The sequence below is a fragment of the Anabrus simplex genome, chromosome 6 (genome assembly GCF_040414725.1).
Source record: "Anabrus simplex isolate iqAnaSimp1 chromosome 6, ASM4041472v1, whole genome shotgun sequence".
In the NCBI taxonomy this organism is placed as follows: Eukaryota; Metazoa; Arthropoda; class Insecta; order Orthoptera; family Tettigoniidae; genus Anabrus; species Anabrus simplex.
The window spans coordinates 83218946-83241613 of NC_090270.1; the positions used below are offsets into that span (position 1 = coordinate 83218946).

Here is a 22668-nt window from a genome sequence, read left to right on the forward strand (position 1 = left end):
AAGTTGTGGAATGAACTTGAAACCATCTATACATTTTTGGACCAATACTACAACAAAAATCTAAACCTCAATGATTTAGTTGAAGTCAAGAATCCATTATACGAAAGTTTACCCAAATTATTGCAAACTCTAAATTCAAAACATAACTACATTCTTAAAAATCTAAAATTAACATCTTCTAGAACCTCCGTTACTTTAACTAACTTGACTCCCTTCATGTCCGCCCCCACAATTCTCCCGCAACCCAACCCAACACAACTCCCTCCCTGTCCGACCATGCAAATCTCTCGCAACCAACAACACATAAACTTAACGCCCCGCCTACCCCTTCCCCTCCACCACACCCTCCTCCGCCAATCTCACATCGATACAATACTAGAAGCACAAGTGTCCGTCATTCAACGCTACCATAGCAACTGTTTAACACCATAACAGTCAAAAAAATAAATGAACCTACACATAACGTTGTTTTTCTTCAACTAACCTTTCCATAACTGATTTACATCTTTACAGATGAAAGGGTAAGTGTTTTATACATTTTCCATGTTTTTCTTTTTTTTTAAACCCACATTCTCTTCAATAATACTTTTCCTAAGCATTCACTCTCCTCTTGTTACAGACTTCAGCTCTATCAGCATCGATATACCTTCGACTTTCACTCCTTCAAGCAAGATAAAATAAGTCTATAGACAACCGAATGCTTTTTCACTGCTCCCACAACTACTTTAGGAAGACTATTATCTTAACGTAACGCTTTCGACTTTCACTCCTTCAGCCAGTTAAATAGACTATAGGCAGCTGAACAGCCACTTAAGAGGGTTGATGTCTTATCACAACATACGAAACTGGCATCTTTAACAGTCTATCAGCTTTGCTTTTTCTTATCCTCTAACAGGAGTACTGAAGGAGGCACATTTCTGTTTCAATATAAAGATTGAGCTGTTTATTGCTCTACTCCCAACACAAATTTTTTTTGGGCGCATTGACTCAACGCTATACAATAATAAAATTTTATTATGAATCCACCTGTTCAATACATTATAATGTTGTTACATTTAAAATAACTTCATTAGTTAAAAAGTTATATATGGGACATGTTTCGCTCCCTTATAGAGCATCATCAGCCAAATCTGAATCTCAAATAATTGTTATTTACGTAAATAAAGACTTAAGAACTATTAGAACATTTTTGACAAACTTAAAACTTATTCTATTAGAAAATCATAAAATATAAAATCTTTGTATACATGGCTTAATTACATGTGCTTAATAGGAAGATACATTAAAATTATGGAAGAGAGAGTACTAAATTATAAAATAAATAATATATATGTCATGTCCAAAATCATAGAAAGACGTGAAGATCAATCTTAGGAGCTAAATTTGAGGATTTTCTTAGCAATGAGATCTGGTGAAAAAGTTATTTATCCCTTGTGGATAAGAGTCTATAAAGATTCAAATTTATCGTAAATTTGATGATTGAACTTATAACAGGATAAATGTTGGTCTTCAAGAAATTTAAATGTTTGTTGTCACGTGACCTCGGCGAATGCTGTTGAAAAGATATGTTCTTATAGATGTCAATGACCATTCGTTGAACTAATGGATTTGATAAGGATGATTGAAAGGGACGTACATCAACGTTTGTATTGAAAGCTGCTGCTTGGTTTATCTTGTTGAATGTCCCTCCAATTGCTGTTTGTCCGACAACACCAAACCTTATTGTGTTGGTGTTGTCGGACAAACAGCAATTGGAGGGACATTCAACAAGATAAACCAAGCAGCAGCTTTCAATACAAACGTTGATGTACGTCCCTTTCAATCATCCTTATCAAATCCATTAGTTCAACGAACGGTCATTGACATCTATAAGAACATTATCTTTTCAACAGCATTCGCCGAGGTCACATGACAACAAACATTTAAATTTCTTGAAGACCAACATTTATCCTGTTATAAGTTCAATCATCAAATTTACGATAAATTTGAATCTTTATAGACTCTTATCCACAAGGGATAAATAACTTTTTTACCAGATCTCATTGCTAAGAAAATCCTCAAATTTAGCTCCTAAGATTGATCTTCACGTCTTTCTATGATTTTGGACATGACATATATATTATTTATTTTATATTTTAGTACTCTCTCTTCCATAATTTTAATGTATCTTCCTATTAAGCACATGTAATTAAGCCATGTATACAAAGATTTTATATTTTATGATTTTCTAATAGAATAAGTTTTAAGTTTGTCAAAAATGTTCTAATAGTTCTTAAGTCTTTATTTACGTAAATAACAATTATTTGAGATTCAGATTTGGCTGATGATGCTCTATAAGGGAGCGAAACATGTCCCATATATAACTTTTTAACTAATGAAGTTATTTTAAATGTAACAACATTATAATGTATTGAACAGGTGGATTCATAATAAAACTTTATTATTGTATATCAACAGATTTCAATACGGATTAAAACATGAGATTAGTCACTTGCAATTGACTCAACGCTCCGGAAAGTATAATCGTGTGAACTTTTGACATGCAGCTTGATACTGAGATTTTAGCCAAAATAATTTTTATGTTTGTACAGACACCTACATTGATATCCTCTTTTTATGACTTGTAAGAGCAATCAGGATCCTGATTTTTCATCATACAGGTTTGAGTTTGAGACTGATGATGCCCTTAATATGGGCGAAACATGTCCCTTTAACATTTTATAAAAGATCTCTTTGTATTGAATAGGTGGATATTTTTTTAAAAATTACACTTGAAACATACTTTGTATTCAGTATCCAGTATTCGGGAGATTGTGGGTTCGAACCCCACTGTCAGCAGCCCTAAAGATGGTTTTCCGTGGTTTCCCATTTTCACACCAGGCAAATGCTGGGGCTGTTCCTTAATTAAGGCCAAGGCCGCTCCCTTCCCATTCCTAGCCCCTTCCTGTCTCATCGTCACCATTAGACCAATCTGTGTCAGTGCGACGTAAAGCAACATGTTAAAAAAAAAAAAAAAAAAAAAAAAAGACCTAGACAGGGCAGAGGGTATGGAACAGCGGAAGGTCAACGAATGACTAACCAGCTGGACTCAAGCCAACGACAGAGAACAGGTTTTGCAACAACTCCCATTCTATGCTAGAGTGGAGAGAGGTGAGGACTTCAGTAAGCTACAAATTTCAAGTTTTTGAGGATTTAAACAGAAATAAACATAAATGTTTATACATTTCTAAATATTTCTTAGTGTGATTTGACAGAATCTGATGATGTTCTTTGAAGAACGAAATATGTCATTCTATTTTAATTACGTGATTTCTTTTTCAAGTATAATTCTGTTACCATATGTTTTCTTTTTCAGGTAGTTTGCAAATTTATTTATTAAAAATTAGTTTCAGCAGAATGAAGAAACAAACAGTTATAAATTAATTGAGGCGAAACTGAACAGATATTACAAATCACATTTACAGATTCACAAACGTTACAAATAAACTGAATTCAGCATGCAATCTGAGTACTACATTAGGAACTGTATCAGGTAACGACAGCCATGTCACAATTTTGGCCAGACGCTGTGCTGCCTGCCACAAACAATGACAAGAGTAAGTGTACAGGCATGCAGAGAAGTGATCACACTTTCTCTTCTATATGCTATGGTGATAGTAAATCAACCAATGCAGTTTGAACATAAAGAAATACACATTTATATTTCATACTTACTTGATCTGCTGTTTATCCACTATATTGAGAGATCCACAAAGATACAAAAGGTTTGTCAAATGAGCAGCAAACCAGCCATTTTCTGTAGTCCGACTGATTAAATTAATCACCTGAAATAAATGTAACTTCATGAAACTGAGAGTAAGAAAAAAATTATTTAACTTCATACTTTCCCACATTTTATTACACTAAACACACTAAGTGTTGAGATTAAGGTATTACCCTAAGAGTTCTAAAGAGGATTATAGCGAGGGGAAGAGAACAAACACTGCATAAGAATGAAGAGTTAAATACATTACTAAAAAGACAATGATCATAGCTATGATAATTAGCTTTTGGGCTTTTGCTGTGTCAAAAACCAAGGTGAAATTCTTGGAACAGAAACATCTTAACTGGAGCCAAGATGAAGTCGTCACTTCCTACTCGGAAGGCTAGCACACGGCGAAAGCTAGGGACAACGAATGGCAGCAGTAAAGCATCACTTTCTGATGTTTCTGATAATAGGAAGTCATGATTCACTGAGGTTGCAGCCTGTATTGCGGTTGAAATTATCTGGTTGTCAAATTTTTTCATAAGCAATTTATTTCATGGCAGCAACATGGTGCAGAAAGTGACACAAAATACAATAAGAAACTGTCCCTTTAAAGCTGATTTGGTTGGTAACAACAATTATGGCAAATGATGATGATGAAGATGTGAGACTACTGTTGATTCTGAGTAGTATCTGTTAGCAGACAAAGGAACTCATATGTCATATATCACTATGCAAGTAATATATATGGATAACATCGGGAGGGAGGGGGGGAGGGAGGGAAGGAGGAAGAAGGGAAATTAGTTTTGGCAGACTGAAGAATCTAACAGGTCTAAAAAAGTAAAATAAAATTAAATATCTCATATTAAAGGTCAAGTGTTGATGTGCAATGACTAAATTTCATACGCGCATGTAAGTTGGTACACTATACTGCCAAAAGCTTCCAGATACATGTCCATTCGCAAGTTACCTCTGTTAACATCCCTAGTACAACACTGATCTGCCTTTTGCTGATATCACAATTGCAGTTCTTCTACTGAGAAGGCTGTTTATATTGCCATAGGAACCAACTTCCATTCTTCTTCGAGAATTTTGAGCAAGTCAGCAGCAGATCATGGGCACTGTGGTCTCACTCACAGTTGGTGTTCCTACTCTTCCCAAAGATGTTTGATGAGGTTAAGAGTGAGGCTCAGGGAAGGCCACTAGTTCTTCAACCCCCATGTCATCAGTCCATGCCTGGATAGGGGCTGAATCCTAGATGTTAGACCCCTTTAAACAAGAAACATCATCATCTCCTGTGTAACAGGAACGCCCGTACTTCAGTTTATCGGAGAGCATGATGAACGACAAGGCGTGTACGGCCCATGCTAAGAGAGTAAGAGAGAAGGGTAGTGAAAGAAAAATTCATGATTAAGTGGATCCTTCAGTTTATTCAATAAATAGGCAAATAATTATGTCACCTTTTATAGCTGAATTGTAGATTTGTCCCTGAGGGCGTGAAGAGGACGTTGTCCCGCGGCGGCTGCGTCGTCTTGTGGTCGGCGTCGGCGTTGTCTTCCGTCGTTGGTGTTTGTATTAGTGTTGATGACTTGAACCAGGGGCAGGAACGGGGAAATGTGGAGCTTCCACATTTGACGTCGTGGGGTATTGGTGTGACACTTCCCTATGGCGAAGCACGCCGAAATAGTTCCCACAGTAGCAAGGATAAAGTTAGAGTCACAGTTCGTATTTGGAATAATACGCAAATGGAACAATCTAGAACCTTCCGAGGTGCGGTGATCGAGCACTTCATAAAGAAAATTAAATTTATCGAGTACAGTCTCTGCACTGTACTCCACCAGCATAATACATTTGTTGAAATAAATGACAGTCCAAATTCCCGTACGTCGTGATTTTCAGATTAACACTGGCACTTAAGATCATAATGCAACACAGTTCAACGGATAGACATAGTCTTTAAAGGAAATTGAGGCTGGCTAGAAATACTACCGCTGCTTTCACACAGTCTTTGAACGAAATCAATGCTGGCACAGTTAATGCAAGAACATAGTCTTTAAATGAAATAAAGCTGACACAATTAATGCGAGAACACAGTTTTTAAACGAATTCAAAGCTGGCACCGTTTATGGGAGAACACAGTCTTTAAATGAATTCAAGCTGGCGAGAACACAGTCTTTAAACGAATTCAAAGCTGACACAATTAATGCAAGAACACAGTCTTTAAACGAATTCAAAGCTGGCACAGTTTATGTGAGAACACAGTCTTTAAATGAATTCAAGCTGGCGAGAACACAGTCTTTAAACGAATTCAAAGCTGACACAATTAATGCAAGAACACAGTCTTTAAACGAATTCAAAGCTGGCACAATTAATGCAAGAACACTGTCTTTAAACGAATTCAAAGCTGGCACAGTTTATGTGAGAACACAGTTTTTAAATGAATTCAAGCTGGCGAGAACACAGTCTTTAAACGAATTCAAAGCTGGCACAGTTTATGTGAGAACACAGTCTTTAAACGAATTCAAAGCTGACACAATTAATGCAAGAACACTGTCTTTAAACGAATTCAAATATACAGCCGGACCGAGAGACGAATTATGTCGTGACGGCTTACTTGCACACACTCGCTGACTCACGGCTTACTGCCGACTCACTCCATTCTCTGCCTTCAGCACACTGCCGTCGCATACCGCGCACTCCCTCTGCTTTACTGCAGGCTTTCTGCTTACCTACTGCCTTACCCCAGGCTGGCGACTCGCTTATATTTCGTTCATGCAGCAATGGAACACGAAGGAACCTTCTGCGTGACGTCGCTTGTCCTTGGCCGGTGTTCTGGAACGTCGCGAACTTGCTCGCAGTTCCCATTATGCCTGTGCGCTCGGCGCAAGTTTTAAAGGCTTACGGCCGGGTGTTAGCGAGCTTCTCTTAATAAAAGAATGAAACGTGAATGCTCGTAGGGTGTTACCGTTTCATCTCCCCCCCTGCTCGGGAAAAAGAAAATTGCTGGGCGATTTTCTTTTCGCTCATCTCCTAGTAAAGTATTTCAAAAACTTGAACAGTCTTCTCACTATAGCCAGAGGATTAATGTAAGGTGTGACGCATTTTGATATGATTCCATCATTCTCCATCTGTTTAATGATGACCCGTGCTTCTTCCAAGTACTTCATGGGTATCGGATAAGGCCGTTTCTTATAAGGTGATGTGTCAGTAACATCTAAGTGGTGCTTGAAACCCTTAATGACTCCAGGTTTCTCAGAAAATACATCTGGAAACTTCTTAAAAAGCTCTTGGATTGCCTTTATTACTTTATCATCATCGTAATCTGGGCTTTCAGCTACATTGGCGAAAAGCGTGAAGTTGTAGTGGTCCTCGTTAAACTCATCATCGATAATGGACGCCATCTGGTCCTCTACGGGTCCCACTTCCTCGGGTCGCCCCTCTTCGTGGACGCTTTCTTCGACAGGCGGAGCCTCGCTCATCTTGCCTTCTACTATGCCCACCGGGGTCTCACATTCCGGATTCTTCACGTCATTATAAGTAACCAACTGTAGCCCTACAGATTCGACGTGGAAAAATTTAATCACATTAGCGGGATAATCAATGATTCCCCCATGTTGAATGAGAAAGTCTGATCCAAGAATTAAGTCAAATTTCATTTGCGTCAAAATCAAAAATAGATGTTGGAACTTAACACCACCAATTTCTAACTCAAGAAACGCCTGGAATTTGCATTTAATAGCTTTGTCAGGAACTATGCCTTTAACCTTAACTTGAGCAACCGGCAAGATGGAGATGTAGGTCGTCTCCTGCGCCACATCTATTAATTTCTGCGAAATTAGTGAGGCTTGCGATCCCGAGTCTACTAGAGAGTGGACAATCATATTGCCTAACTTAATGATAATGATCGGTAAGCCGCGTTGTATCTGAGGCTGTCGTGGTGTTGAATCCTCATATAGTAAATCTGCATCCTCTAAATACCAATGGTTAATGAGTGCGCTACATACTACTTCTCCTCCCTCCGGGTTTTCAGGCAGTCTCTTTATTGCTTCGACAAAGTTTTTTTTTTTGTACCCGTAGCTCTTGGATCCATTTCCGTTCTCTCATTTCTTCTCTGTATCTCTGCCTGGTATTCCAAAGAAGCTGCTCCAGGTAAACCCTCTTCCCTGTTCTTATTCCTTACATATTCCGTAGTCTCTCTCCAACGTTTCTCTAATTCTTCCCGCTGGGAGTTCCTATTATCATTGGGTTGATTAGCTGCCTGCCTCCATGAAGGTCCAGGTTGAAACTTAGCCCTCCCTTCGTAGGGGCGATTCCTAGATCTTCTATACCGAAACGGAATATCTCGGCGAGTTTCTCTTTCTTCTCGCGGTTCTGGATTTACTTGAACCGGAGTTTTCATTTCTGTAAAGTTGGTTGTAGTTTCTTTGGTTCGACCTGCTTTTGCTGCGCTCTGAGTGTGCGCAGTATCGAGTTTCCTCAGGACATCATCGAGCTGCTCCAAGTCCTGGACATTTGCTGCCACCAATATTTCCTGAACATTTGGTGGAAATTGCAGCGTTATGACCTGAATAAGTTCTTGCTCCGGTAAAGGAGGGTCGAAAAACTGCATCTTTTTAAGCTGAGATATGAGATAATCTGAATATCGCGAGGAATTGACGGACGTGTTATACTTTCTAGAGTATAATTGAAGTTTTATCAGGTGCTGAGCCTCAGCACTCCAAAATCGTCTAAGTAAGGCTTCCTTAAATTCTTCCGAAGTGTTAATACTGAATTTAAAAGCGGTAAACCACATTAACGCCTTGCCTTCTAACAATCGAGATGCTATTCGTAAACGACGGTCGGTCTTAACGTGATTTTCTTGAAAGAATTCTTCGAGGTTGAGGAGAAACTCCTTAGCAGTATACTCCTCTTTCCCCGAAAATTTGGCTGGTTTTTCCTCAGTTATTTTAAAAATTGTGGAAACATTCATGGATTCTCCACTAGTGTTGTGAAGGCTAGATGATGAAACATCCTGTTCGATTTGCGATACTTTGCTGTTGAGAGCTTCTATACCCCCTTGGAGTTCAAGTTTTAGGGTTTTAATTTTCCCCTGTACGGAATTCTCAATTTCCTTGACCTCCTTCTCTATGTCGGTCTTGACTTCTGCTACATCGCGACAGATACGAGTAATCTGCGTGTGGGCATTATCTAACTGAGTCTTGACACGTTTATCGGCCTCCTCTTGCTGACTTTTCGGAAGAGTAATTTCGTTTCCCAACTTCATGAAATTATTTTTAACAGATTCATGAAGTTTGTCTTGAATAGACGCGATTTTAGTTTGCGCAAGAGATAATTGAGCATGGGACTCTTGAAATTCTTCCTTTAAGCTTTCTACTTCTTTAAGGACCTCCTGAGAAGAAGACGGGAAAGCAAGTTTTAAGTCCTCCGCCACTTGTGATTTTATATCTTGCTTAATGGTTTCTAAGTCACGTGTTAATCTTTCATTTATTTCCGTAAACTTAGAATCCATTCTTTTGTTAGATTCTTTAAATCTTTTTTCAATTTCGGCACCTGCACTATTGAGCCTACGTTCCAAATTATTATTAACTTCTGCAAATTTTTGATCAACAGATTCTGTCAATTTTACAATGTTGGCTTCATTAGCCTCCCTTAGTTGAGTGATACTACGATTAGTTGCTTCATTAGCCTCCTTTAGTTGAGTGATACTACGATTAGTTGCTTCATTAGCCTCCTTAAGTTGACCTATACTAGCCTTAGTGGCTTCCAGGGTCGCGTTAGATTCTTTAAGTTGAGCTCCTAAAGTATTGTTAGATTCTTTAAGTTGAGCTCCTAAAGTGTTATTAGATTCAGCAATTCTACGCCCAAGATTAGTGTTACTTTCCGTAATCCTGTCATTTAGACTGAGTTTTAAAGCCTCGATGGCAGCTAGTATATTTTCCATATTAATGTCGTTATTTTCACAAAATGCAGAAAATACAATCATTCACCTCATACGTAAAATCACCATTATTGCCCAATGGTAAAGTTCAAAAATTTCACCAACACAAAATATCAAACACTTGTGCATAAAATTAAATATCACCATTATTGTCCAATGGTAAAGTTCAAAATTTCACCAACACAAAATATCAAACACTTGTGCATAAAATTAAATATCACCATTATTGTCCAATGGTAAAGTTCAAAATTTCACCAACACAAAATATCAAACACTTGTGCATAAAATTAAATATCACCATTATTGTCCAATGGTAAAGTTCAAAATTTCACCAACACAAAATATCAAAATTTATATAAGACTGTGCATGAATATTATGCCTGAAATGTTTTACATAGCAAGAGAAAGAAAAAAAAAATAATCACTTGTGCCATAAACTTGATCAGAGTTCTGTGCCAAAAGTTTAAAATTTCGTCAAAGTCATTGAACTGAACTTCGTAAAATTTTAACACATTCATGGCCGAGTGCATCAATCTCGATTAACGAGCTGCTAATCATAGATTACTTAATGTCTGTTTACATTTTAACCTCCGTTTAAGAAGATGGCGGTGCACCAACCGTAATCATTGATTACTTAGTACTGTTTAGTTAGCGTGAGATTTAATCAGTGATCATACGAAAACACGATACTGAACGCGCTCACGGGTATTTCGTTCGGCAGTTGTCTTGGTGGGAAAAACGAATACACGCATATCAAAAGTACACATATTATAAGCAAACGGTTCCAAATGGAAGAAAATAAAAGGAAGAGATGTGCAAATTATACCGATTTTGAGACCGACATCTTGACTGAATTAGTTGTCAAATATAAGGATGTTGTTGAAAACAAGAAGACGGACGGAGTTACTGTAAAGAAGAAGCTGGAGACCTGGAAAATAATTGAAAATGAATTCAATGCAATTCCCGGTGAGCATATTTATTTGTCTTATTAATAAAAAGTGTATAACTTTTATACACCGTTTATGTGCAATTTGTTACTAATAAAACGTATATCTGTGTGTACTTCTGTTATAGTTATTCACTGATTGCTTAAACAGAACACAGGACCCCTGTATAAGCGTTCTGTAGGAACGAGTGATTAGTGTATTATTTTGGTGGTATTTATAGTCTGCAGTAATATAATTGCGGTAAAATATCCAACTTATCCAATAGAGAAGCACGCAGTGAAAGAATGGAAAATAACATTGATGATCTCCACGATATTTTAAATGTAGAAGTAAAAGTACATTTGGAGGTTATAAAGACTGGAAATGATCGTAAAACGAAACATTTTAAGACACGGAAGTGATCCATTTCTCCTGGTTATCATGGAAGTAGGAAGTCTTGTGAAAAATATAGCAAATTCTGTGTTGTTTTCCTTTTAATGGTAAACCAGCCTAAACATATTTGAAGTGTCATGTGATTGTGTAGTCAGCTAAATAATGATGAAGTTTCGAGGCCAGTTTATGTATCCACCAAGGTAGTTTCCATACAACAAGTGTGAAGGTAAATGTTGTGATGTGCTAAAATCCCAGGCTAAAGCAAGTCTGCATCAGAGACACATGTAGCTATCTGCATGATAGATCCCTGAGGGCATTAATGCAATGCGAGTAACCCATGTTTACTATATTTCACAGCTGTAAGTGCACACTTTTTAAAATTGTCTGTGTTCATTATCACTTTGATATCTGTGCCAAGTCAAGGCCATTGGGTTTTCATTTTAGATAGAACATCTGGGCAGTATGATTTGTATATGGATTTCAGTGTGTGTTTTTGCATGTTTCTACCTTTTGGAATGGTCAGTTTGGGTGTCTGAGCGTAGGGTAGGTATTGAATGGTCAACTGGTTGAGTCAGAGTGAAGATGGATAGGACAGAGTATTAGCTGTGCTGTTGTTTAAAGTGTCTTAAATTTAATATCTAATTCAATAATTTATGACCAAGATTTGTACGTTCTAAACCTGTTTTCAGCTATGTCATGTTTATTAAGTACTTTTCAGGTTAGGTTTATGTTTTCTTCTTGCCATGATGTTGTAGTGTGATCACTCGGGAGGATATTATAGTGTTAATTCAGTGTAGAACCTTGTTGTAGGTTGTAGCAGGAGGCTAGTGCTTATCCCAGCATTCTTCGATATAATACATGCCTTTATGATGTTTCAAATGATATCTTTGATGAAATATATGTTATACAGGCCAATAGATCAGTGGTTGTAATATCTTCGATGAAATATATGTTATACCGGCCTGTAGATAAGTGATAGAGTGTTTTTAATGAAATATAAATGTGGTAGGCCAGTAAATAAGTTGAACAGGAAGTCTTTGAGGAAATATGTGCCCTGATATGTTGATACGAGTTGTGTATAAGTCTTCGGTAATAGAAGGCCATGTTTTATTATGAAGGATGTGTTGAATTCAATCCTACATGTATATCCCCTTAAGTACTACATGTGATGACCAGAGTGTCCCTTCAAGAGTTCATTTCCCTAGTAGTGTGTTCAAGTATCATCTTTCTCATATACAAGGCAAATACGTTGTGTTTCATGAAGTAAGGTTAACCAGAGTCATCTATGTTAACATATGGTCAAGATGATGATGAGTGACTCATATTTGTAACCCTTTTTAATGAGTAAATTAGCCTGCAGCTAGAGTAGAAACCTTGTTAGCATGTTTAGAGACCATTCTGTTAAATTTCATATGCTATTCAGTAAGCATTTTTGCCTGGTGCAGTGCTTCATGTTAGTGATGTCTGGACAGTGTCTTTTAAGTGAAATTTGGAATTCTTCTAAGAAATTTTGACCTGTCACCAGCAGGAAGGCCTTTTTCAGCTGCTATAAGAGCTCACTTTTGCTCAGTGAGATGCTCAGGGCCTCAACCATGCTAGATCTTGGTTCAGTGAAGTGTTTTTATTTATGCCAAGCTCAACCATATGTTCATGTATGAATTGCATTTACTTACATTTGTGAATGTGAATAGGTAATGTTAGACAATCCAAGAGCATTTCTTTTTTCTTTTCCTTGATGGCAGCATATGTGTGCCTGTGTGAATTGTGTTTTTCCACATTGTTGTCATGTCCTAGTGTGGAACGTAGAGTGTGTTGCCTGTACTCGAGTAGCGGTTAGGTCAGCTGCTCCAACGTATTTTGCCTATGTTAATACTAGTTCATATTCATTCTAACCATAATTCCTAAACCTAATAATAAAAGTGACATAAATAATAGTGGGCCAGTATGTTAATATTTGATAATTAAATAATAATATTAATTAATAATTTGGGCTTGGATGTTGGATATTTTTTGTGGTGGTTAATCAGTTTAGTTTGAAGTGATATTGAGTCAAGAATGCCTAGGCAAACTGCTTAGTGCTTACCATTGCCTTCTCATAGTTTTGTTGCTGTTGGTTTTCTGATAATAGTGATCTACATGTTATGTCTGCTTTAGTAAATTATTTTATTATAGTGAAGCATAGTAGTGCCATGTGCTTCAGGTGCTCCCACAGTTGTGACATACACTTGTGTTTGTGTTCATGCCAAATTCTAGGATCAAGTCAAGCTTGGAAGTTGTACAAATTTTTATTAGAATGTTTTTAGTTACTGTATCTTAACAAGTTAGGAAGTGCTATAGTCAGTGCTATATTGGGGCAAATATTTGTTTGTAGGAAGGGGAGTTAGGGATTGGAATAACTTACCAAGGTAGATGTTCCATACATTTCCAATTTCTTTGAAATCATTTTAGAAAAGGCTAGGAAAACAATAGCTAAGGAATCTGCCTCCTGGGGAACTGCCCTAAATGCAGATCAGTACTGGTATTGATTGATTGATTGTCAGTTTTTAATCTTCGTTGTGTTTTAATAGGCCATAAGCCATGATCAAGTTGCAATCTTTGCTTTTACTGAGGAAGTTGATCTTGTGGATTTCTGAGTGATTAACATATTTTTAACTTGCAATATAGCACTTATCCACATTCCAGGCTTGACAAAGTTACCAAAAGTAGACATGTTAACATGGAGGGAGTGGAGGAGGTTAACACTGAATACTGTGCTGGTGATGATAACAGTTTTCACATGATGGTTTTATTATTACATTGCAATGTAATTTCAAGTAGATGTTGCAATCAGCAGCACAGCTGCCCAATGGTCACTAATAGGCCTATTTTGATTTTCTCTCTGTGTGTGTGTGGAATTAACTTGCAGGCATTAAACATAACATTCATGTATATTCTCTTTTAATTCAATTATATTTTTTTCTTTCATTACACAAGCAAGCTACAGAAATGTTGTCAGATATAAATCAAATTGCCAGTCAGCTTTCACCTCTTATGTTGCCACTGGCTTTGAGATTCTAAGTTTATTTGTGCTACCACGCAGCTTCTCGAAATGTTTTTCTCCTAGATAACCAGTAAGAGCGATCATAAAATCAGCGTACATGATGAAGTGCATCAGTGAACTGCAGGAAGAGATTACTACTGCTTGCAATTAGTGTATACAGTACATGCAGTATAGTAATACTATGCCTATACCATGATTATTAGTAACAAACATCTGCATCGCTTATACAGGGTTTATTCAGTGTGTAACTATACAAATGTTAAACAACTGTAAAAGACGTTTTATTAGTAGGACTGTTAGTATATATTACCATTAATTAAAAAATCAATCTATTGTAGTATTTTTTATTATTCTGATTTACGTTTTCATTATTTTGTTACAAGGTGTTCGTTCTCGAGACTACAAACATTTAAAAGTCTGCTACGAAAATCTGAAAAGAAAGGCAAGGAAGATATGTGCAGATGAGAAAGTTAATAGGAATAAAACTGGTGGTGGTTATTTTAAGCCTCCCAATTCCAAAGGTGCCGAAAACATCATGGCTCTAATTGGGCCTACAATAACACCTCTAGAAAATCCACATGACTCTGATGCACTATACCAAGGAGATGTAACTGAAGGTAATTCTCACTATCTATATGTGATGGAATAATTAATTTATCACCTGAATAATAACACATTTAGGTATCTTGATGATGAATATACAGTCCTGTTCACTTTTCAGGTTTCAAATTCTATTATTAGCAGTCTGTCACTAGAAATGCCACTTCATTATAATTGTTTCAGAAATAAACTTCCCACTCGAAGAGGTAATTCATGTAGGTCCAGATGTAACATATCAAACAGTGGACACAATAGGCCTACAGACTTCACCCGCAAATGACCCACAGTCAGGATCATCTGGAACATCATTTTCAACTCCAGACCCAACCAAGAAAACTCCTAGCTTTCCGAAGAAGAAAGTAGGTCTGTCTCCGAGGAATAAAATTATAGATTCCTGTGAAAAGAGAATTCTTGTGTTAGAACAGCAATTAGAGTTTATGAAAAAAGAACATGAAAAAGAAATTGAAATAAAAAATTTAACAATAGCAGTATTAAAAGAAAAATTAAAATATTGGCAAAATATGAATAGTAAAAGTGAATAACTTAATTGCAAGTTATGTCTGTTTGCTTATACAGGATTATAGAAATTATGTGTAACAATAAAGTTATGAGAATCTTTATGTATAACAGTGTAATTTACTCACCTGAAATAGTCATTTATTAGCACCTGGCGAACAGCTCTCCCAGCGTTATCATCATTTCTGTACATATGATGTATTGCATCAATTGGTGCATCATTTTCAACATCAGGACCTCTGTTTTGTTGTAACTCTTCTAACACATGTCTTATTGCCAGATCATCTGGAGGATTGTCTTCTCTTGATGATACAGCAATATTGTGTAACACTGCAGTAGCAACAATGATGTTTAAGGCTTTGTGAACTTCACATCTTAAACCAATTGAGAGGGCAGGAAATCTACGTTTCCATACTCCATACTGACGTTCCACCGTGTTCCTGGTTGTTATGTGTGCCCTGTTATAATTCTGCTCTTCTCTACTTGTGGGATTGAGTAATGGTGTTAACAGGTAAGGTTTGCAAGCATAACCACTATCACCTAATAAATAGCCATTTGCTATTTCTCTTCTTTCGAACTGCGCTCTCTTGCTGCAGTTCTGAAAAATAGTGCTATCGTGCACAGACCCGGGCCATCTGGCTACAATATCCCTTATTAGCAAATTGCTGTCACATATAGTCTGCACATTTATCGAAAAATAACCTTTTCTGTTCCTAAATATCTCTGCATTATTGCCACCAGGAGATTGAATACGGACATGAGTGCAATCGATTGTTCCAATCACTCCAGGAAATCTGGCTATGTTAAAAAACCCTTCCATGACCTCTCTTTTTTCACTATCTGTTCTTGGAAAAAATATATATCTGTTGCTGAGAGAGGCTATAATGTCACTTACGTCATGAATAATCCTGGCTGCAGTTGTCCTGTGCATTCCGGCAGTATCTCCTATTACAATATTAAAAGCACCCGTAGCATAATATCTCAAAGCCGTCAGTAGCCTATTTACTGGAGAAACAGGATTATTTCTTCGCGTTGGAAAATCCAGCTGATCACGAATTTGTTGTAGCAAAAATAACACAGTTCGTTTCGAAAGACGGAACCTTTCCATGAATTTTTTCTCACCGAGTTCTTCAAAAGGGTTACCCCTCTCAACTATCACCATATCGTCGCCCTGATTATCATTATATTCGAGATATTGAAGATACAGCAACTCGTCTTCAAAACCGTCTACAAACCTTGCCGCCATTTTGAAGTTTCGTTGCTAATCAATGATTAGCATTCTTAAACGCCCGAATTTCACCGATTAACTTTAAATCAGTGATTAAGGCCATAATCGGGATTGATGCACTACAAGCGACCTTAAACAGTGATTAAAGGCTATTTTAAACACTGATTACAGTAATCAAGGTTGATGCACTCGGCCATCACTGAACTGGAATTAACGTACGTACTATGCACTTTTATTTGAATTGGTAAGTTAAGATATCACTGGTTTCATAGTTAATTTTTATCACTTTACTCTTTTTAATCTGGCCCCAACGTCACGGGTGCCACTATTCACTCCCTTCTCTCTGTAACAGGAACGCCCGTACTTCAGTTTATCGGAGAGCATGATGAACGACAAGGCGTGTACGGCCCATGCTAAGAGAGTAAGAGAGAAGGGTAGTGAAAGAAAAATTCATGATTAAGTGGATCCTTCAGTTTATTCAATAAATAGGCAAATAATTATGTCACCTTTTATAGCTGAATTGTAGATTTGTCCCTGAGGGCGTGAAGAGGACGTTGTCCCGCGGCGGCTGCGTCGTCTTGTGGTCGGCGTCGGCGTTGTCTTCCGTCGTTGGTGTTTGTATTAGTGTTGATGACTTGAACCAGGGGCAGGAACGGGGAAATGTGGAGCTTCCACATTTGACGTCGTGGGGTATTGGTGTGACACTTCCCTATGGCGAAGCACGCCGAAATAGTTCCCACAGTAGCAAGGATAAAGTTAGAGTCACAGTTCGTATTTGGAATAATACGCAAATGGAACAATCTAGAACCTTCCGAGGTGCGGTGATCGAGCACTTCATAAAGAAAATTAAATTTATCGAGTACAGTCTCTGCACTGTACTCCACCAGCATAATACATTTGTTGAAATAAATGACAGTCCAAATTCCCGTACGTCGTGATTTTCAGATTAACACTGGCACTTAAGATCATAATGCAACACAGTTCAACGGATAGACATAGTCTTTAAAGGAAATTGAGGCTGGCTAGAAATACTACCGCTGCTTTCACACAGTCTTTGAACGAAATCAATGCTGGCACAGTTAATGCAAGAACATAGTCTTTAAATGAAATAAAGCTGACACAATTAATGCGAGAACACAGTTTTTAAACGAATTCAAAGCTGGCACCGTTTATGGGAGAACACAGTCTTTAAATGAATTCAAGCTGGCGAGAACACAGTCTTTAAACGAATTCAAAGCTGACACAATTAATGCAAGAACACAGTCTTTAAACGAATTCAAAGCTGGCACAGTTTATGTGAGAACACAGTCTTTAAATGAATTCAAGCTGGCGAGAACACAGTCTTTAAACGAATTCAAAGCTGACACAATTAATGCAAGAACACAGTCTTTAAACGAATTCAAAGCTGGCACAATTAATGCAAGAACACTGTCTTTAAACGAATTCAAAGCTGGCACAGTTTATGTGAGAACACAGTTTTTAAATGAATTCAAGCTGGCGAGAACACAGTCTTTAAACGAATTCAAAGCTGGCACAGTTTATGTGAGAACACAGTCTTTAAACGAATTCAAAGCTGACACAATTAATGCAAGAACACTGTCTTTAAACGAATTCAAATATACAGCCGGACCGAGAGACGAATTATGTCGTGACGGCTTACTTGCACACACTCGCTGACTCACGGCTTACTGCCGACTCACTCCATTCTCTGCCTTCAGCACACTGCCGTCGCATACCGCGCACTCCCTCTGCTTTACTGCAGGCTTTCTGCTTACCTACTGCCTTACCCCAGGCTGGCGACTCGCTTATATTTCGTTCATGCAGCAATGGAACACGAAGGAACCTTCTGCGTGACGTCGCTTGTCCTTGGCCGGTGTTCTGGAACGTCGCGAACTTGCTCGCAGTTCCCATTATGCCTGTGCGCTCGGCGCAAGTTTTAAAGGCTTACGGCCGGGTGTTAGCGAGCTTCTCTTAATAAAAGAATGAAACGTGAATGCTCGTAGGGTGTTACCGTTTCACCTGATCATGTCCGTATAGATGCCCATTTATGTACTGGGACATTATCGTGTAGAAACAGAAATGGGGCCTCTCTGGACTGTTGCCATGATGGGGGAAGTACAGAATTGCCTAGAATCATTTCATACTCACCAGCCTTTAGTGCTCCCTGAACAGGAACTAGAGCAGAACTAGAACAGCTCCATACCATAATGCCTCCTCCACCAGACTTCACAGTTGGTAGTACACACTCAGAAAAGTGGTGTTCACCTGGCATCTTCCATACCCAGACTTGTCCATCAGACTGCCTGATGGTGATGCGTGATTTGGCACTCCATAGCACTTGCATCCATTGCTCAGGAATCCACCTTACCTGACGGCAAGCATTGATCCTGGTGATGTTTGGTTTGTGTGCAGCTGCCCAGACAAGGAAACCAAATTTGTAGACCTCTTGACAAACAGTTCTGGTATTGGCAGTGTTATAGGATGCTCTCAGGAACTCAATGTGGAGTCTTCGAACTGATGGTATTCGGTTTTGTTGCAATGTGCTCTTCAGTACTCGCCGAACCCTCTCGGTCATTTTATGTGGTCTACTAATTCTTGGTTTTCTGCTGTCACTTCCATTTTACAGTGATATCACTTACAGTTGATCGGGCAAGGTTGAAATTTCCCAAACTGACTTACTGGAGAGGTGGCTGCCTACAATCATGCCACGCTGAGAATCACTGATCCATGTCATCTGTCCCATTCTCTGTCTAATACTATATTGTGATGACAGCAAGGCAGTATCAAGGCTACAGTACCTCAACTGTAAACTAGCAACACCGTACATAACAAGGTGTCCGAAAAATTTATGGAATGTAATGTATTTCTTCGAGCAAATTTCCATGAAAGAATGAATGTAATACTTACTTGTTCTAAGTCTGACTCCAGGAGAGCAAGAAGAATATGGTCAACAGTTAACATTTCATCCTCTCCTCCAAACTGAGCAATACATCGAACTGCATGAAAACTTAGATCAAATATTTTGACAGTGGGTTCAGTGTATAAAAGAACTGCAGCCATATACTGGTACCACGTTTCACATTTGTTCTTCACAACTTCAAATGCTTGCTTATCTCCAGCCAGAATCTGTAAGCATAAAAAAATACTTATAATAGCAAATAACAAGTTACTATTATTTGCATAGAAATATTACAAACTAGAAAATGTGGAGCAAAACTCAAGAGGAAACTAAGGAAAGTGAAATTTGTTTGATTATAAATATTAACCAGGGCACATGAAAAAGCTGACAGAAGCGTGGCATCCAACACTATTATCATTATATTATATAATGTAATATTATATTACCATCATTATATTACTAAAGGCAGAAGAGGTATAACATCCAAATATTAAAATGGCTGAAGTTGTTCAGTATGGATAGAAAAATCATGTTTCACACAAAGCTGCCGCACTTACTCGTGGAGATAGCATTAATGTGTACAGTATCTCTTCTACATATTTTCAAAAATTTCAGCTAATAGTCTGCAATATTACTAACCGCAGCTAAATCTTCTACGAGCATTTAAAGCACTATGTTACAAACCAATACTGGGCTTTTATTTTCACGTCTTGGAATCCAGTCAGTGAAAATGTATCTTACGTGAAACATATTTATAGTGATGAATAATGTAGCAGCAGCAGCAGCAGCAGTAGTAGTAGTAGTAGTAGTTATAGTTTAAAGTGATAAAAAAATAAGATTATTAGCTCCTGTTAATCATAGTAGGGAAGGAAGAGGTCAGGAAAGAATCTACGTATTGGCTTTAGAAAGTACATGAAAGATGGGGAAAATGAAAGACTCCCTAGGCCTTACTAATCTGATAACATCAGGATCATAAAAGAACAAGAGCTGAACAAGGGAGATCCACTCCAAAAGATAAAAAAGAACTTGGCACAAGTGAGTGGAAACAATTCCCATCTCAGCTGTGGTATAATGGTAGACACTTCGTGCCCACTAGCTATGGATCCTTTCAGTAGATGGCGAGGACTGCAGGGAATTTTGAATAAAACACAATGAAATATAAAGCACAAAATGGCTACTAAAAGTCTGTGGATAAATTCTTTTTTCTACCCATTCCGTAAATTTTATTTAGCATACTGCATTTCATACCAGGAGTTTCCAATGACATATTTGGCTCACCTGTTACAGGGCTTTGTATGTGATGCCCATGGATGACCTACATGTCTGGGTGTGAAATGATTATGATGATGATGATGATGATGGTGAAGGTGGTGGTGGTGGTGGTGGTGTTGTAGGGACAGGGAGAGGGTGAAACCTGGTGTCAGCACATAGCTTACTCCTATCGAACAACACCCAGTTTAACGTCTCCAGTCGACAGATGAATCACTGTCAACATCATATGCTCTCACTTCATATGAGCACTGCAGAGAGTTTGCAATTCTGTGATGGGATGCAATAACAGCACAAATCAAAAAAAGAATACAAGTCAACTTGTACTGTCTGGATCATTTGTCACTTGCAAGTTTCATTTTGTACTGCTATATGCAGTATGGAATGTAGTGTGTTATGGCAAGCTTTGACTTGTACCCATCTGTCCACTCATGGATAACAATGTCAAATATGTACTTATCCTGATTTTGCCAAAAACCGACTTGTACTGTCATTACTGCCCATCATAGAATTGAACCCAGGGTTTTGGCACGCAATTTAGTGATTGGAGATTGCACACCACCACATCTCCTACCCTGCCAGCCAACATCCTGACGGCCATTTTTTTTTCACCACCAACAGGACCCAAACCGGCCGACCGTGGTTTAAGACTGTATAGACTAGATGCCCTAACGGTCAGGGCCACCAGCCAGGCTTATTTTGTAAATAAACCTTCCTCATCCACTTAAAAGAACTATGTGTATTTTAAAAAATTAATCATTTCATTTTTACTTTTAAAATTGCCAATTTTAGAATAACACATTTTGGAGACATCAGTAAATAAAAATATCTTAAAGAAACATAAATTGTTCATATGCATGAACTGACCAATAGAATACCTCCATGTTCAGCATATTTGTCTTTCTAAAATTCTAAAGAATTCCTTAACTGTCTTACAAAACAGACCGAGGCTAGTACGACTCCTTAACACTGCACTAGTCATGCGGATTACTACTGTAATCCAGGGGTGCATTTCATGCTGCAATTAAGGGTTGCAACACTTATAACCTTGAGCAGTCATCTACCCCCACCACATACCCACACTGGTATCAGTAAAGTGGCAGCGCTCAAAACAGATACAACAATTGTTGGTGGATTTTTCAATTAGTTTGGATTACAATAGTATTCTGCGCGACTATTTATGTGCGTTTCTTTTTAATTTGTGAAGTAGTTTTGATATTAACGTATATAAATAAATGAATACTGGATTGAACCCACTGTATGTATTTAATGAAGCCGAGCTTTCAGCAAAATTGTATTGGTCTTCATCAGGGCATTTTTAAGTTCTGCTTCCGACAGTGAGCAAAGATATTCAAAGAAACGTGGAAGTCATGACACACTATCCATGGCCTACCCAAGTAATTGGATTCAAGGATCGTCGTGCTGTGATTCATTGTCCTCTGCCGATGATTTTGTGAATGCGTTCCGCTGTTCCATGGTGGTGTTATGCATGTATTTCTGCAGTACAGGTCTTCAAGTATTTGATGATTTGAAGCCGTCTTCCCTGTTGATGTTATTTGGGGGCAGCTCTATTTCTATGGCTTCTCTCACCAGTCGAGAATAGAAGTCTTTTACAGGCACGATGACCTTCGCCTGACCAAATTGGATTTCATGGTCTGTACTGTAGAAATGTTCTGCTATTACAGACTGGCTTATGGCATTCTCCGTGAAGGATGAAAGAGTGGCATTCTTTACTGACCTAATGTGTTCTTTCACCCTGGTGCTGACAAGCCTTTTCGTCATGCCAATATATGAGCAACCACAACCACATGGAACTTCATACACGCCCGGTGTTTCAAGATGTGGTTTTTCTTTGAATGGTCAAAACAGGGATTTGAGCTTCCGATCTGTGGTGAAAACTGGAATTATATTGTGCTTCCTAAGAATGTGTCCTATTATGTCAGTTATACCTGCCACGTAAGGAAGGAATACTTCCTTCCTTTTATGGTAGTCCTGGTTGTACTATCCTTGTTAGGCTCCTTGATCTTCACAGCTCGTGCTATGTCTCCTGATGTATAGCCGCTTTTCTTCACGGATGTTGTCAGTTCTCTTAATGCACTTGAGCGGGTATCAGC

The 22668-nt window shown here is 38.1% G+C and overlaps 2 protein-coding genes across 2 annotated transcripts in view; one reads left to right on the forward strand and one right to left on the reverse strand.

The window, feature by feature from the left end:
- Nup75 (nuclear pore complex protein Nup75) overlaps window positions 1–22668 on the reverse strand; it is a 201816-nt gene that overhangs the window by 89749 nt on the left and 89399 nt on the right. Inside the window, exons 7-8 of the mRNA XM_067149038.2 lie at window positions 19294–19512; window positions 3715–3824 (exon numbers count right to left, since the gene is read on the reverse strand). Coding sequence (XP_067005139.2) covers window positions 3715–3824; window positions 19294–19512 — 329 coding nt within the window. The remainder of the gene's footprint in view (window positions 1–3714; window positions 3825–19293; window positions 19513–22668) is intronic.
- Window positions 10465–15279, forward strand: LOC137501312 (myb/SANT-like DNA-binding domain-containing protein 3). The gene is made up of 3 exons (XM_068228321.1): window positions 10465–10649; window positions 14426–14659; window positions 14826–15279. The coding sequence occupies exons 1-3, from the start codon at window positions 10472–10474 to the stop codon at window positions 15182–15184; spliced, it is 771 nt and encodes a 256-aa protein (XP_068084422.1). The 5' UTR covers window positions 10465–10471; the 3' UTR covers window positions 15185–15279.